The 14,008-nt window shown below is 49.6% G+C and overlaps 1 protein-coding gene across 12 annotated transcripts in view; it reads right to left on the bottom strand.

Annotated features, from left to right (window-relative positions):
- The window catches only part of Fas3 (fasciclin 3), a 167,728-nt gene extending 157,035 nt beyond the window's left edge, over positions 1-10,693 (bottom strand). For all 12 annotated transcript variants that reach the window (XM_071680698.1, XM_071680821.1, XM_071680620.1 and 9 more), the window contains exon 1: positions 10,552-10,693. In XM_071680698.1, coding sequence (XP_071536799.1) covers positions 10,552-10,678 — 127 coding nt within the window. In that variant the 5' untranslated portion in view covers positions 10,679-10,693. The remainder of the gene's footprint in view (positions 1-10,551) is intronic.
- Positions 10,694-14,008: the final 3,315 nt, after the last annotated feature.

Raw genomic sequence — 14,008 nt, 5'->3', positions numbered from 1 at the left:
GGTAGCGTTAAGAACAGAGGACTGGGCCTTTGAGGGAATATCCTCACCTGGACCTCTTCTCTGTTACTTCTTTTGGAAAAAAAAAAAAAAAAAAAAAAAAAAAAAAGAGAGGGGAGGATTTCCAGCCCCCCGCTCCCTTCCCTTTTAGTCGCCTTCTACGACACGCAGGGAATACGTGGGAAGTATTCTTTCTCCCCTATCCCCAGGGAATATATATATATATATATACATATATATATATATAAAATGTCAGGACATTGACCATTCTGAATGATATCTGCAATTCTGATGCATAATTAATCCATCATGGTTGTGCAGGAGGCACATGATAACACTGGTGTAGTCTCTCCTCCCTTGGGCTAGTAACGTCAGGTAAAAACTTGACACGTGTGGGAGAGGTGGTGTGGGTTCTTGCAGCAGCAGGTTCTGGCACCATGCTGGGCCCGACGTTCATGCCTCACCCGCCACTCACCTACATACGTACAGCAACACCTGGATATATGTCGTCAGGCCACACGCTGGGTTGTGTACCCCCATCTGAACACCTCCAGCCTCCCCTACCCTACACATCACCCTCTGGCCTCCTCCATCCTCACATCTCCCTCCAGCCTCTCCTCCTCTCGCATTACCCTCCAGCCCCCTTCCTTCCCTCCCCCCTCCCTAAAAACTCCCTCCACCCTCCCCTCCCCTCCCATCACCCTCCAGCCTTCCCTCTTCCTCACATCACCCTCCAGCGACACTCTCCCCTCACCTCCCCCTTCCCCCCACATCATCCCCCAAAGCACTAGGAACCAAGTCCATATTTTCCCTCTAAAGCCGCCTTGCTCCCCCGGTAATCCCTAGGCTCTCGTTCCCCTCACTCTACGTCTTGGGAGGGAGAGGGGGAGAGTGGGCGAGAGAGAGAGAGAGAGAGAGAGAGAGAGAGAGAGAGAGAGAGAGAGAGAGAGAGAGAGAGAGAGAGAGAGAGAGAGAGAGAGAGAGACTCTTTTATGACGTCACACATCGTACTCTCGGGGACTGCTGTACCCAGTCACCCTGCTGTACCTGTAGTACACTGCACCCTGGCAGACAGTCACCCTGCTGTACCTGTAGTACACTGCACCCTGCCAGACAGTCACCCTGCTGTACCTGTAGTACACTGCATCCTGGCAGACAGTCACCCTGCTGTACTTGTTTGTGTACTCTATAACCCAGCATGTTCATTGAGACCAGTCTTCCTCTAATAATTACCACAGATAATACCGTAAATCAATTAATATTTCTCTTTACAAATGCTAATGAACGTTTAGAGAGTGAATATTGAATAATGAATAGATGCGGTTCTACATTTCAGCGGGAGAGAGAAACATTAGGAGACGTTATTTCTTGTCATATCCTAAAAATATCCTTGACACATCCTGTGTGGACCACAGGACGTGTGTGAGGATCCTCCCCATGGTATTAGCGGCATTTCGTTATTCACGGAGGGACACCAGGGAATCTCATCCTCTTTTTAATGTCTGTGGCATCAAGCTCTCATGACGGGAGATCGCTGGTGGAACCATTTCTCAAGAGATAACCACACATCACCACAGCCTCGTCTGGGCGGTTCACCACAAGGCTACTGACTGCTTGTCTTGCTCTCGTGTCACCTTCCTGCGCGTACCCCCACCTCAAGACTTAGCTGTCTTCCCAACCTACTTAGCTTTCCGGGCAAGCTCGTCAGCTCACAGACGAGTCAGCTAGCTGCCTGGTCACCTAGTTAGCTCCTCCTCACTTAGCTGACTTGTTACCTACCTTATACGTCACCCACGGAGTTTGTCACCTAATGCGCTCGTTACTTAGCTCACTCATCACCTAAACAGCTCGGCCCTGGCTCGTCATCTGAGTGGCTCGTCACCTGGCTGGCTTGTAACCTGACTGGCTCGTCACCTGGTTGGCTTGTAACCTGACTGGCTCGTAACCTGACTGGCTCGTCATCTGACTGGCTTGTCACCTGGTTGGCTCGTCACCTGAGTGGCTCGTCATCTGGCTGGCTCGTCACCTATGACATTCGTGACGTTCGCAGGTCAAATCGTTCCCAACATACACTTGTGTACCAGTCCCCCGTCTTGCTGTCGGGAACTGGTACAACGACCATCTACTTTCACTGCCTTAACACAATACCCCGCTACCAGCAGCACGAGCCGGAGATGACCTTAACCCCTCGGGCACGACGGTACGGCGGTACGACGCTGGAGCAAGCAGATACGATACGACGGCATGACCTATGACCTGGTCCTTAAGGGTAAATCGAAAGAGCATACCATCGTACCTAAGGGTCGAGCCGCCGTGTTTAAGGATCGCAATGTCGTACTAAAAAGTTCAACCCCAGCACAAACGGTAGCTCACCTTATTGTAGTAGCGGACTCCTGGGGAGCAGCCCTCAACGGGAACACAGTGGGGGTGTGTGGGAGATAAAGGGGGAGGAATTATGGGACAATCTTAATTGGGTAATCCATCTGTTAGGTGGCTGAGGCGGCCGCTTGCATCTGCATCCCTGGACGGACGCCTAATTTAAAGATAATTCCCAGTGTCTGGCTTCAAGAGGCTGGCTTGATGGATCGCTGGTCACTCGCGGGCTGATCATTCTTCTTGCTGGAAGGCAGACCTTCATCTCTCCAGTAAACACTGACGTGCGTTGGTTTCTTACTGAACGCGCGTGCAAGCGGAGACTCTCGTGCGCTTAAACTCTCTCTCTCTCGCGCGCACACACACACTCATACGGGAAAACAAACGTTAGGTAAATAATAAACACAAAGAGGCGCTCAAAACACTGGTCCAACCATCACCTCTACAGCGTCTAGTAGTGAAGATGTAGCATAATGAGTCTGTAGTGAAGATGTCCTTTTTTCGACCTATCCCTAAAGATGGCCGGCCGAAGAAAATAATAATAATAATAATAATAATAATAATAATAATAATAATAATAATAATATTAATAATAAGTTATTATTATTATCATCATTATTATCATCATTATTATTAGTATTATTATTATTATTATTATTATAGTATCATTGTTATTATAATACTACATCTAATAACACTTACATCTAAAAATAATTATAATGATCATAATACAATAATACATCTAATAATAATTACTGTTATCATCACCATGATCACCGTGTACAAACACGGCGTACATGGTAAACATGACAAGTAAGAAGGATGGCGGTGGTGCACACGGGCACATCCAGTGTGGCTGAAGGATGTCACGTCCACCAGGTGCAGTGTCCCTCCTCCTCTCGTCGTCAGGCTACACACTGTATATTGCTCTACACTGTATATCTACACTGTATAATGCTTTACACTGTACAATGCTCTACACTATATAATGCTCTATACTGCATAATGCTCTACACTGTATAATGCTCTACACTGTACAATGCTCTACATTGTATAATGCTCTATACTGCATAATGCTCTACACTGTATAAGGCTCTACACTGTATAATGCTCCTTTAGTGTGACACATGGATGTGCCGACTCCTCCACACTGCTACTAGGATGTGAAGGTATATTTATGTTCCATGTTCAACAATCAAAAGTGGCCTCCTGGTGATGGTTCAAACCACAGTATGAAATTCAGCAATGTCTGGCACTAGGTGGTGGAGGCCACACCTTGTGTTGTATATGGTTGGTTACGTTTAGCACTAAGTGGTGGAGGTCACACCTTATGTGTGTAGGGTCGGCTACGTTTGGCACTAGGTGGTGGAGGCCACACCTTGTGTTGTGTAGGGTCGGCTACGTTTGGCACTAGGTGGTGGAGGCCACACCTTGTGTTGTGTAGGGTCGGCTACGTTTGGCACTAGGTGGTGGAGGTCACACCTTATGTTGTGTAGGGTCGGCTACGTTTAGCACTAGGTGGTGGAGGTCACACCTTATGTTGTGTAGGGTCGGCTACGTTTAGCACTAGGTGGTGGAGGTCACACCTTATGTTGTGTAGGGTCGGCTACGTTTGGCACTAGGTGGTGGAGGCCACACCTTGTGTTGTGTAGGGTCGGCTACGTTTGGCACTAGGTGGTGGAGGCCACACCTTGTGTTGTGTAGGGTCGGCTACGTTTGGCACTAAGCTGGTCGATATGACGTAAGGACTCCATGACGTGGGATGCACATCACCTGTTGCTGGGTGACTGACTCTGGCTGGTCTCCACCAGGTGATGACAAATGATAAAAGCGGACCTTGCAATGTGAAGCGCCAAAGAAGGGAACGTGTGTGTGTTTGTGTGTAACGTCGGGGAACGTCTACGTCTGACGCAAAAGTCTGACCTTGGTATGTTTAGCAACCAGGGAAGATCGCTCGCTGCTCGACAACAGGGGATGAAATTGCTGTATCTAGCAGCCAAAGGAGGTGGCAACGTCGCTGTGTGTGACCGTCAAATGTATGGTACCGCCATCAACTCGCTCGGTCCGCCCTCATCAAGACCGTAAACACCAACCGTGGTGTCCAAACACGAGAAACCTACACGTGTCATCATCCATCACCTGGCGCCTCGCGACCTTCACACGACCAGCCTCGTGGGTCCTCCAGGACCGGCCGGCGAAGGAAGGCCTTATTGGGATGCGCTTACGACAGCGGGGGGAGTCCTCGAGTCCCATCTACCACAACAGGAAGCCAGGCCGTGGTACAGGACGCGACGTCCTCCTGGCCACGAGCGCTTCTGGCGAGGGATCTTTTGGGGGGTCGTGGGGGGGGGGGGAGTGTCCACAACGGAAAAAATAAGATAACTGGTGACGCCGGTAAAGCTTTTTCTTTTCGACACGTTACACAATCCTTGTGACAAACGATAAGCTTGTTAAGCCTTCTATAACCACAAGCTTCGTGGCAACAGGTAGAGCTTTAAAACCTTTCAGAGCCATAAACAATGTGACAAACGATAAGCTTGTAAACCTTCACGTAACCATAAGCTTAGTGACAACAGATAAGTTTGCAGACTTTTCGTGGCCATAAGCTTTGTAATAATGGCTAAGCTTGTTAACCTTTCATAATCACAAGCTCTGCAACAAACGATAAGCTTGTATACCTTCCTTAACCATAAGCTTTGTGACGATGGACAAGCTTTTAAGCCTCTCACAGCCATAAGCTTCAACGCTTTGGCTAGGCTTGTCAATCGTCCACATCTGTAAGCCTCGGCTTCGTGGTTTACCCTCCCACACCACCGTCAGCCAGGCCAGGCCTGTAAACCCTGTAGGTATATGAACTGATCAATGGTAACTAAGGGGGACAGGATATCATTCTCTCGTCCACTCTTCTTACTTTCACGCTACTGTGTTACATAATTATAAACTCCACGACCATAAGCCTCGTGTCATGGCTAGGACTGTAAACCCTCCAAGACCATAAGCCTCGTGTCATGGTCAAGGACTGTAAACCCTCCAAGACCATAAGCCTCGTGTCATGGCTAGACTGTAAACCCTCCAAGACCATAAGCCTCGTGTCATGGCTAGGACTGTAAACCCTCCAAGACCATAAGCCTCGTGTCATGGCTAGGACTGTAAACCCTCCAAGACCATAAGCCTCGTGTCATGGTTAGGACTGTAAACCCTCCAAGACCATAAGCCTCGTGTCATGGCTAGGACTGTAAACCCTCCACGACCATAAGCCTCGTGTCATGGCTAGGACTGTAAACCCTCCACGACCATAAGCCTCGTGTCATGGCTAGGACTGTAAACCCTCCACGACCATAAGCCTCGTGTCATGGCTAGGACTGTAAACCCTCCACGACCATAAGCCTCGTGTCATGGCTAGGACTGTAAACCCTCCACGACCATAAGCCTCGTGTCATGGCTAGGACTGTAAACCCTCCACGACCATAAGCCTCGTGTCATGGCTAGGACTGTAAACCCTCCACGACCATAAGCCTCGTGTCATGGCTAGGACTGTAAACCCTCCACGACCATAAGCCTCGTGTCATGGCTAGGACTGTAAACCCTCCAAGACCATAAGCCTCGTGTCATGGCTAGGACTGTAAACCCTCCAAGACCATAAGCCTCGTGTCATGGTTAAGACTGTAAACCCTCCAAGACCATAAGCCTCGTGTCATGGCTTAGACTGTAAACCCTCTACGACCATAAGCCTCGTGTCATGGTTAAGACTGTAAACCCTCCAAGACCATAAGCCTCGTGTCATGGTTAAGACTGTAAACCCTCCAAGACCATAAGCCTAGTGTCATGGCTAGGACTGTAAACCCTCCACGATCATAAGCCTCGTGTCATGGCTAGGACTGTAAACCCTCCACATACCATAAACTTGGTCCCATGCCTGTCCCTCCTGCCCGCGTGTAATAATGACTGCTCACCTCTCCATTAACTGGATTATACCAGTTGAACGGTCTTTCAGTTAGTCATTAGAAGGGCTTACGGCTAAGCTGATACAGGAAGTGATAATAGAGGAGGGGAGGATTTACTAAGCTAATAACTACATTAAGTTACGCTTATGATACCCCCCCCCCCCCCCGCATGCTGTACCTGTGTGATCCGAGGCCTCACCCTGCGTTCAATCGCGGTCTCGAACCTTTAACTCTCAAAATTTTTACCGAATAAGAACGATGGCACGACCCTCGAGCACGACGGCACAACCCTTGAGCACGAAGATACGACCCTCGAGCACGACGGCACAACCCTCGAGCACGACGGCACAACCCTCGAGCACGACGATACGACCCTCAAGCACGACGATACGATCCTCGAGCACGACGGCACGACCCTCGAGCACGACGGCACAACCCTCGAGCACGACGATACGACCCTCAAGCACGACGATACGACCCTCGAGCACGACGGCACGACCCTCGAGCACGGAGGTACGATTTTTGAGTACAACCCCTGGAGTACTGATTATTTGGCACTTAACCTGACGTTTCAGGGTCAGGTCAAAGCGTCACTCCGTCAAAGCCTAGGATCATACCGTCGTGTTCAACGGGCTGATGATACACATTGAGGCTCATGAAACTGTCACGACCTGCAGGCTTGGCCTACGACCTGTGACCCCCCGGTCGTGGTAACGAGTCATGACTGGGGTAGTGTGGCTGTGCTCGAGAGACTGGCAAGCGACAGTCTCCTAAATACAGTCTCCCCAGAGCCCCTCCTGTGACTGACGGCTCCATGAGACTGTATCCTCAACTGCCAGCTAGGGAGGAGCCTTATGCTCAACCAGGAGGGTCTCTATTCACAGACCGACCAAACACATCGTACCTTCAACCCGGAAGGTGGACCACCCTCCAAAACAGACCTCTCGGCCTACTGGACATTCGTTTTATCTTGCCTCCCGCCCCATGAAATGATTGGTGTCCACCGCTGTATGGCTCTCACGACCCTGTCAGCAACGGTTGACTAGTATCGATGACATCAAAATGGATTACGACGCGCCGAAATTTCGGAGGGAAAATCAAAGATAAATGTGGGTTTCGTAACCCAGCATGAGGCTCTTTCTCTGCCCGGGTCAGCAGCAGACGTCAAACACCCTCCTCGTGCTCTAGTAAGGAACATATTCTCACTGGTACCAGGAAAGTGTTTGTGCAAAGGCCAAAAGAGCAAGTCTTTATCCCTTCGTATGTATGTATGTATGTGATAGCCATTTGTCCAGTCATCCATCCTTCCAATGTGCTTCCCTCCCCCCAATGCACATATACGATGAGACAAATACTGGTCCTACCCTTCCCCATCACACACACACATACACACGGATAGAGCCCCCCCTCCCAAACACAGACACACACACTAGCGTAAGCCAGGTACCGATTTATCGGCCAACTCCCTGGGGAGGATGAACAGCTGGGATTGGTTGCGGGCCGACTGCCGCGCCAAGGATGTGAACCCAATGCGGCCTGACGACAGGCGAGCCCGTGCTGACTCATGGTCAGTAACTTGAATCAGTACGCCACGGAGACTCGTGTGTGTGTGTGTGTGTGTGTGTGTGTGTGTGTGTGTGTGTGTGTGTGTGTGTGCGCGCGCGCGCGTGGGCGGGGGGGGAGGTTGAGAGAGGGAGGTCTTGTCATTGCTACATTATCATATGGGGGAAGGACAAGCCTTTGTCCCATCGTGTGAGGATGGGAGGGTACATTCTTTGTAACACCAGTGGGGACCCGTCTTCATTCCATCGTGCAAGGGAAGGGAAGGGAAGGGGGGGGGAGAGCTTCCGTTCCATCATCAGAGCGAGGAAACTAATCGATGTCCCATCATGAGAGGAAAGGACCATTCGTTTGTCCCATCATGAGAGGAAAGGACCATTCGTTTGTCCCATCATGAGAGGAAAGGACCACTCGTTTGTCCCATCATGAGAGGAAAGGACCATTCGTTTGTCCCATCATGAGAGGAAAGGACCACTCGTTTGTCCCATCATGAGAGGAAAGGACCATTCGTTTGTCCCATCATGAGAGGAAAGGACCACTCGTTTGTCCCATCATGAGAGGAAAGAACCATTCGTCTGTCCCATCACGAGAGGAAAGGACCATTCGTTTGTCCCATCATATGCACGGATACAGGGGGAAAGAAAGGCTCCTGTCCCATCATGGGAGGAAGGGGTGTCTCTGTGTCATCTATGTCATATAGGAAAAGTTTTTTTGCCATCGTGAGAAATGACCTGTCTATATTGTAAGAAGGATACAGAAAAATAGTCTGCCTCGGTGTTGGGAAGGGAGGGAGGGACCAATCTTTGTCCCACCATGAACGAGGATCCCATCTTTGTCCCATTATCAACAAGGTAACAATGTCTGTCCCATCATGAACGAGGAATCAATCACTGTCCCATCGTGAACGAGGATCCCATCTTTGTCCCATTATCAACAAGGTAACAATGTCTGTCCCATCATGAACGAGGAATCAATCACTGTCCCATCATGAACGAGGGACCCATCTTTGTCCCATCGTGAGGGAGGGACCAGTTTTCGTCTCCTCGTGAGGGCGGGACCTGTCATCGTGAGAGAGAGAGAGAGAGAGAGAGAGAGAGAGAGAGAGAGAGAGAGAGAGAGAGAGAGAGAGAGAGAGAGAGGCGGGCTTTGGTCCCATCGTGAAGAAGCCAGCACAGCACGTCCCTGGTCCTCAGTAGGTTTGGTCTCGTCAGTAAGGCAGACCAGTACGTGTCCCCTGCCTTACCCTGGCCTGAGTGAGATAGGTCGTCCCACTGGAACCCCTGCCCTCCTGCACCACCACGAGCTCAACCACACCTGACAACATCACGGTAATCATACGCAGGACGGACGGACGTATCCTGAGGGAGATGTTATGTAGGACTGTTACCTGCAACATCCCTGAACATCGTCTCAACATCACAGTTTACTACATGAACAAGAGAGACAGTGACTACATCATGAGCAACATCATACAAACCACTACTGATGTAATTCACTTAATTCACAAGTACTTCTGCCCGGGTGGAAGTTGTAAACTTCAAAACAACGTAAACTACATTGGTATGACAACTTCATCACTCAGTCGACGCTTAACTGTCCATCTTCAACACGGAGGACCCCCAACTATATAAGCAACAGTAACATTATATATAAATCTCACTCGCCAGCATTTTACTGAAATATGATACTGAAACACTGCCACGACTCAACATGACTACATGTAACTAGAAGCCATGCGCATATAATAGCATATCACTTCTTCATAAATCATCAAAGTACAGGACAAGCTAAGACCCCTACAATTATTCTCAACCACACTCCAAATGACCCCACCATCTACCTCCACGCGACTCCCTCGGGCAAAGTCGACCCAAGTCTGACCCTAACCGAGCACAGTCTCACGCACGAACTTCGTGGGAACGTGGTGTCCAGGTCAAGACATTACTCACGTTACCGCTCTCACTTGTCACACTTAAACATGTGAACCATTCCTGCTGTTGATCTTTTTATAAACTGTTGAAGATGGGCAACGTTTGCCAGAGACGTCTCGTGTATTTCAAAAGTAAAGTAAAAATGAACATTACGCACTTAATGCACACCTTATCGGAAGGAAAACGTACGGTGAATAAAATTCATAAAAACAACAGAAAGCTATTGAATGTTAAATGCATATTGGTCATTAACAGAGTGTATTCATGAGTTTGAGAGAGAGAGAGAGAGAGAGAGAGAGAGAGAGAGAGAGAGAGAGAGAGAGAGAGAGAGAGAGGAGATTAAAAGATATATAGATAGATGATGATAGATAGATAGGTAGATACACAGATAGATATTTCATTATATTTTCATACATTTTGTACTGCGAGCAGCTAAGCTGTGGAATTTCCTTCCCTCTCTTGTCTTTCCCTCTCCATCTACCCCTTCTTCCGTGAGGAGTCGGGCCTACGAACACATGCGGAGACATGACCAATTTCTTTCTCTCTCTTTAACCCGAGATGACCTCGAGCAGAACACGTTCTGACCGCGCCATGTCGGTCACCACAAGAAAAAAGCATTGCTTAAATATATTCTCACAAAACATGTTTCTATACAAAATACAATAACACAAGAATACAGTCTGCTAGCAGATAATACACACATCAGCGTATGACAGCCGCTCGCTCAACGAATGGTAGTACTGCACCTGTGTGTGACCACGCGCGACCTCGAGATAAACAAACGCTACACACCAGCACGGGTGGACTGGCCCTATACCATACACACACTCCCGCGCACCTCGCCCAACTGGAGGTGTCCTTAAACATCCTCATGCTTAAGGTTCCCAGGCAGGATGGGCGTTCTACCAGTACGGACGACCCATGATGTGCTGCACGCACGCCAAAGCGACACCGTGGCCTTGGGGATGGGGGAAGAAAACGTAAGAGAGAGAATGGTGGGTGTTTGTGTATTTTAAAAACATGACGAGATATGTCGTGATGCCTAGACCACGGCGTGCAACGTCCGTCGGGAAACGCAAGTGACTGAATTACTGGGGCGAACACTTTTGAAAAATGAAATAAGAACGAAGTACACCGGGAAGGCATCCCGAGTTCAGAGGCAGAGGCAGCCCAGAAGAGCCTCCCCGACTGTCTCTGTCCTCCTCACGATCGACAGCTCGCCAAGAAATACTCGACCACTTGGGAGAGCAGCAGATTTACAGCGGCTTGAGAAAAAAAGAAGAAAAAAACAAACAAACAGATATGGCGTCTTTGTTACGTTCGCTCGGGCGCTGTGTGTGTGTGTGTGTGTGTGTGTGTGTGTGTGTGTGTGTGTGTGTGTGTGTGTCTTAAACTACGACTGTTGAAGCGGAGAACCAGAGGTCTTGCTCGAGTGCACTCAGGGAATAGCGGGCGTCTCGTAAACGAATCAAAATAGTTAAACCCTGAAAAGGAAAAATGGCCATAGACGAGGGAAGCCTACAAGGCATGACTGGACGGCGCGTACATAAACATTTACGACGAAGCTCTACACACCAACAATACAGGCTTGAGAGAGAGAGAGCATTAGGGGCGCCCGTGCCCTACGTCCGCCCCTACATACCGCCCAATGCCACTGGCTTGGCCATTCAGCATCAGAATATATTCAGACGAGGTACCTTCTCCGTCTGAATTATGTTCTTTTCCCATACTACGACGGCGCCTCACTGATCCAAACCCCCTCCTCCTCCTCCCTGCCCCCCTCCCATAGTCCGTCTCCTGGATGCGGCCCGTCCTGGAAGGCCCCATAGTGTACCCAGGAGCCGAGGCCATCTATATGGTCTGGGTTACGTTATTACACAGTCCAGCTATATCTGCATATATGTGGCTGTGAGGGCTGGCTGGCTGGGCCGGAGCCAAGACGACGCGACCTGGCGATGAGGCACACCACACTGCAGTACCTGTCGCATCCTCTCTCTCTCTCTCTCTCTCTCTCTCTCTCTCTCTCTCTCTCTCTCTCTCTCTCTCTCTCTCTCTCTCATTTCACGAAATCCTACTGATGTGCCCGTTCATTATCACTATCCACCCTTTCCCGAGTCTCCCGCCACCATTTTCATAACCGTATTTATCTTCAAGTTTCTCACAGTGCTGAAATTTCTACGGAGCCTTCACCTATAATGATTACAAGTTACGTACATCACACTCAAGACTGACCACGACGTACCCCGTCCAGGAGGTAGAACTTACCGTCTCTTATGGTGTAGACGAGCAGGCAAGGAAGAAGGTCCTGGATATACCATATACACGGTAGGATCACCCAGTATATAACTCCTACATATGTGGTGAGTAACCATGTGGTACTTCCCTTCAGACTGCCTGCAGCCATCATCATGAGCAATGCCACTACGAGGATCATCACTTACCTCAGCGCCAGCACCTCAAGACATTGTACACTACATCGTTCACATACCTGGAAAGAAAGAGACAAAGGTCAGTATACTGCAAAGAGAAAAAGAAAAACAACTAAGTGTAGAAAGGTCACGAGCTGACGACTAAGTAAATGCATCTACCAACGTCTAAAAATGGTGTCGGTTATGAACCATGAAGGAGAGGAGCAGTAAGGACCTCCCAGTTGCTTCATGTGCATGTAACGAGTAGACGAACACAGAGATGGGAGATGACAGATTGTCTGTGCACAGATGGAAAGCATTCTTTTAACACCTCCAACCAAGGGAGAAGAACCTGGAGCGGTAAGCCTGCAGTGGGCAGCAGTGGCTTTGTGCTTAGTCGCTCTTCCTCACTTGGTCGTCTGGCTGGGTTCAGTGTGTGGAGTGAGATAACAGCCGTGCCCCACAGCACGGCTCACCTCCACACTCCGTCACCCGTACCTCACAAGCAGTGACGTCTTGCAAACACGAGACTGCAAAAGTGTCAGTGATGGTATGTTGCACGGTGATGGTAGTATGGTAATGGTAGGTTAGATGGTTCTAGTGTCTGTGTGTAGGATAGCGTGGTGGTGTTGTTCGAGAAGCAGGAAAAGGCAGCGATGGTAGTTTCTATAGGGGTAGTGGCGGTGTGAATGAGTACTGCTACAGCACGTATGGTGTAGTAGCAGTGGAAGGGGAGGCGCGGCGGACTGGTCTGTCAGTGGCGGGACCGGGCAAGACGGGCCACTCCGCAACCTCCCAATCTCGTTCTGGAAAATAATTTTTTTCCTTCTGGTAACAAATTCAGCTTTAAAATTCCGTTCAAATTGACAGCCTTTCATACGTGCACTTCCTCCGGGTCGGTATTCTGCCGGAAGAGAAGGCTCACAGCGACACGCGGCATGAATTATGTATCCCTGACATGAAGCGCATACATGAGTACCCTACTGGCTCACCAGGTCAACCACACCCATTCATACATAAGTACCCCGCTACCACACCACGTCACCCACACCCATTCATACATAAGTACACCGCTACCACACCACGTCACCCACACTAATTCATACATAAGTACCTCACTACCACACCAGGTCAACCACACCCATTCATACATAAGTACCCCACTACCACACCAGGTCAACCACACGCAATCCTCCAGACGAGAAATGGTCAGTGTTGGCCACGCACCTGTACAAGCCATGATCAGTTCTCAATTACACTCGCTAGGTCGTCTTGTCTTGATGTCAAACAGGCGGCATCGTAAACACTGACAGACACATACATATACCGACAGGCAAACACAACCTCTCACAGCCACACAGAAGGATGTCACGTTTCACAGACAAACCCTGACAGAAACAAGTCCAGCAGAAAACAATGAAGTCTCTCTCTCTCACCTTCGCTACCACGAGTATGGATGGAGGTCACCAGCGGCAATACACAAAATGTAAACATGGGAGGCTTTGTGTGTGGCCTCCGGGGAGAGGCGGCTCACGTCTGAAGTTTGTTCATATTGACTCGGATCCCTGGGTGTCCTCACCCCACCTCACACCACAATGACACCCCCACACCGTCCTGGGTGTCCTCACCTCACACCACCACCACAATGACACCCCCACACCGTCCTGGGTGTCCTCACCCCACACCACACCACAGTGACACCCCCACACCGTCCTGGGTGTCCTCACCCCACCTCACACCACAATGACACCCCCACACCGTCCTGGGTGTCCTCACCCCACAACACCACCACAAT

Source organism: Panulirus ornatus, chromosome 1 (genome assembly GCF_036320965.1).
Source record: "Panulirus ornatus isolate Po-2019 chromosome 1, ASM3632096v1, whole genome shotgun sequence".
Classification (NCBI taxonomy): domain Eukaryota; kingdom Metazoa; phylum Arthropoda; class Malacostraca; order Decapoda; family Palinuridae; genus Panulirus; species Panulirus ornatus.
Note: the sequence above shows the minus strand (reverse complement) of the source record. Positions and strands in the feature narration are given on the sequence as shown.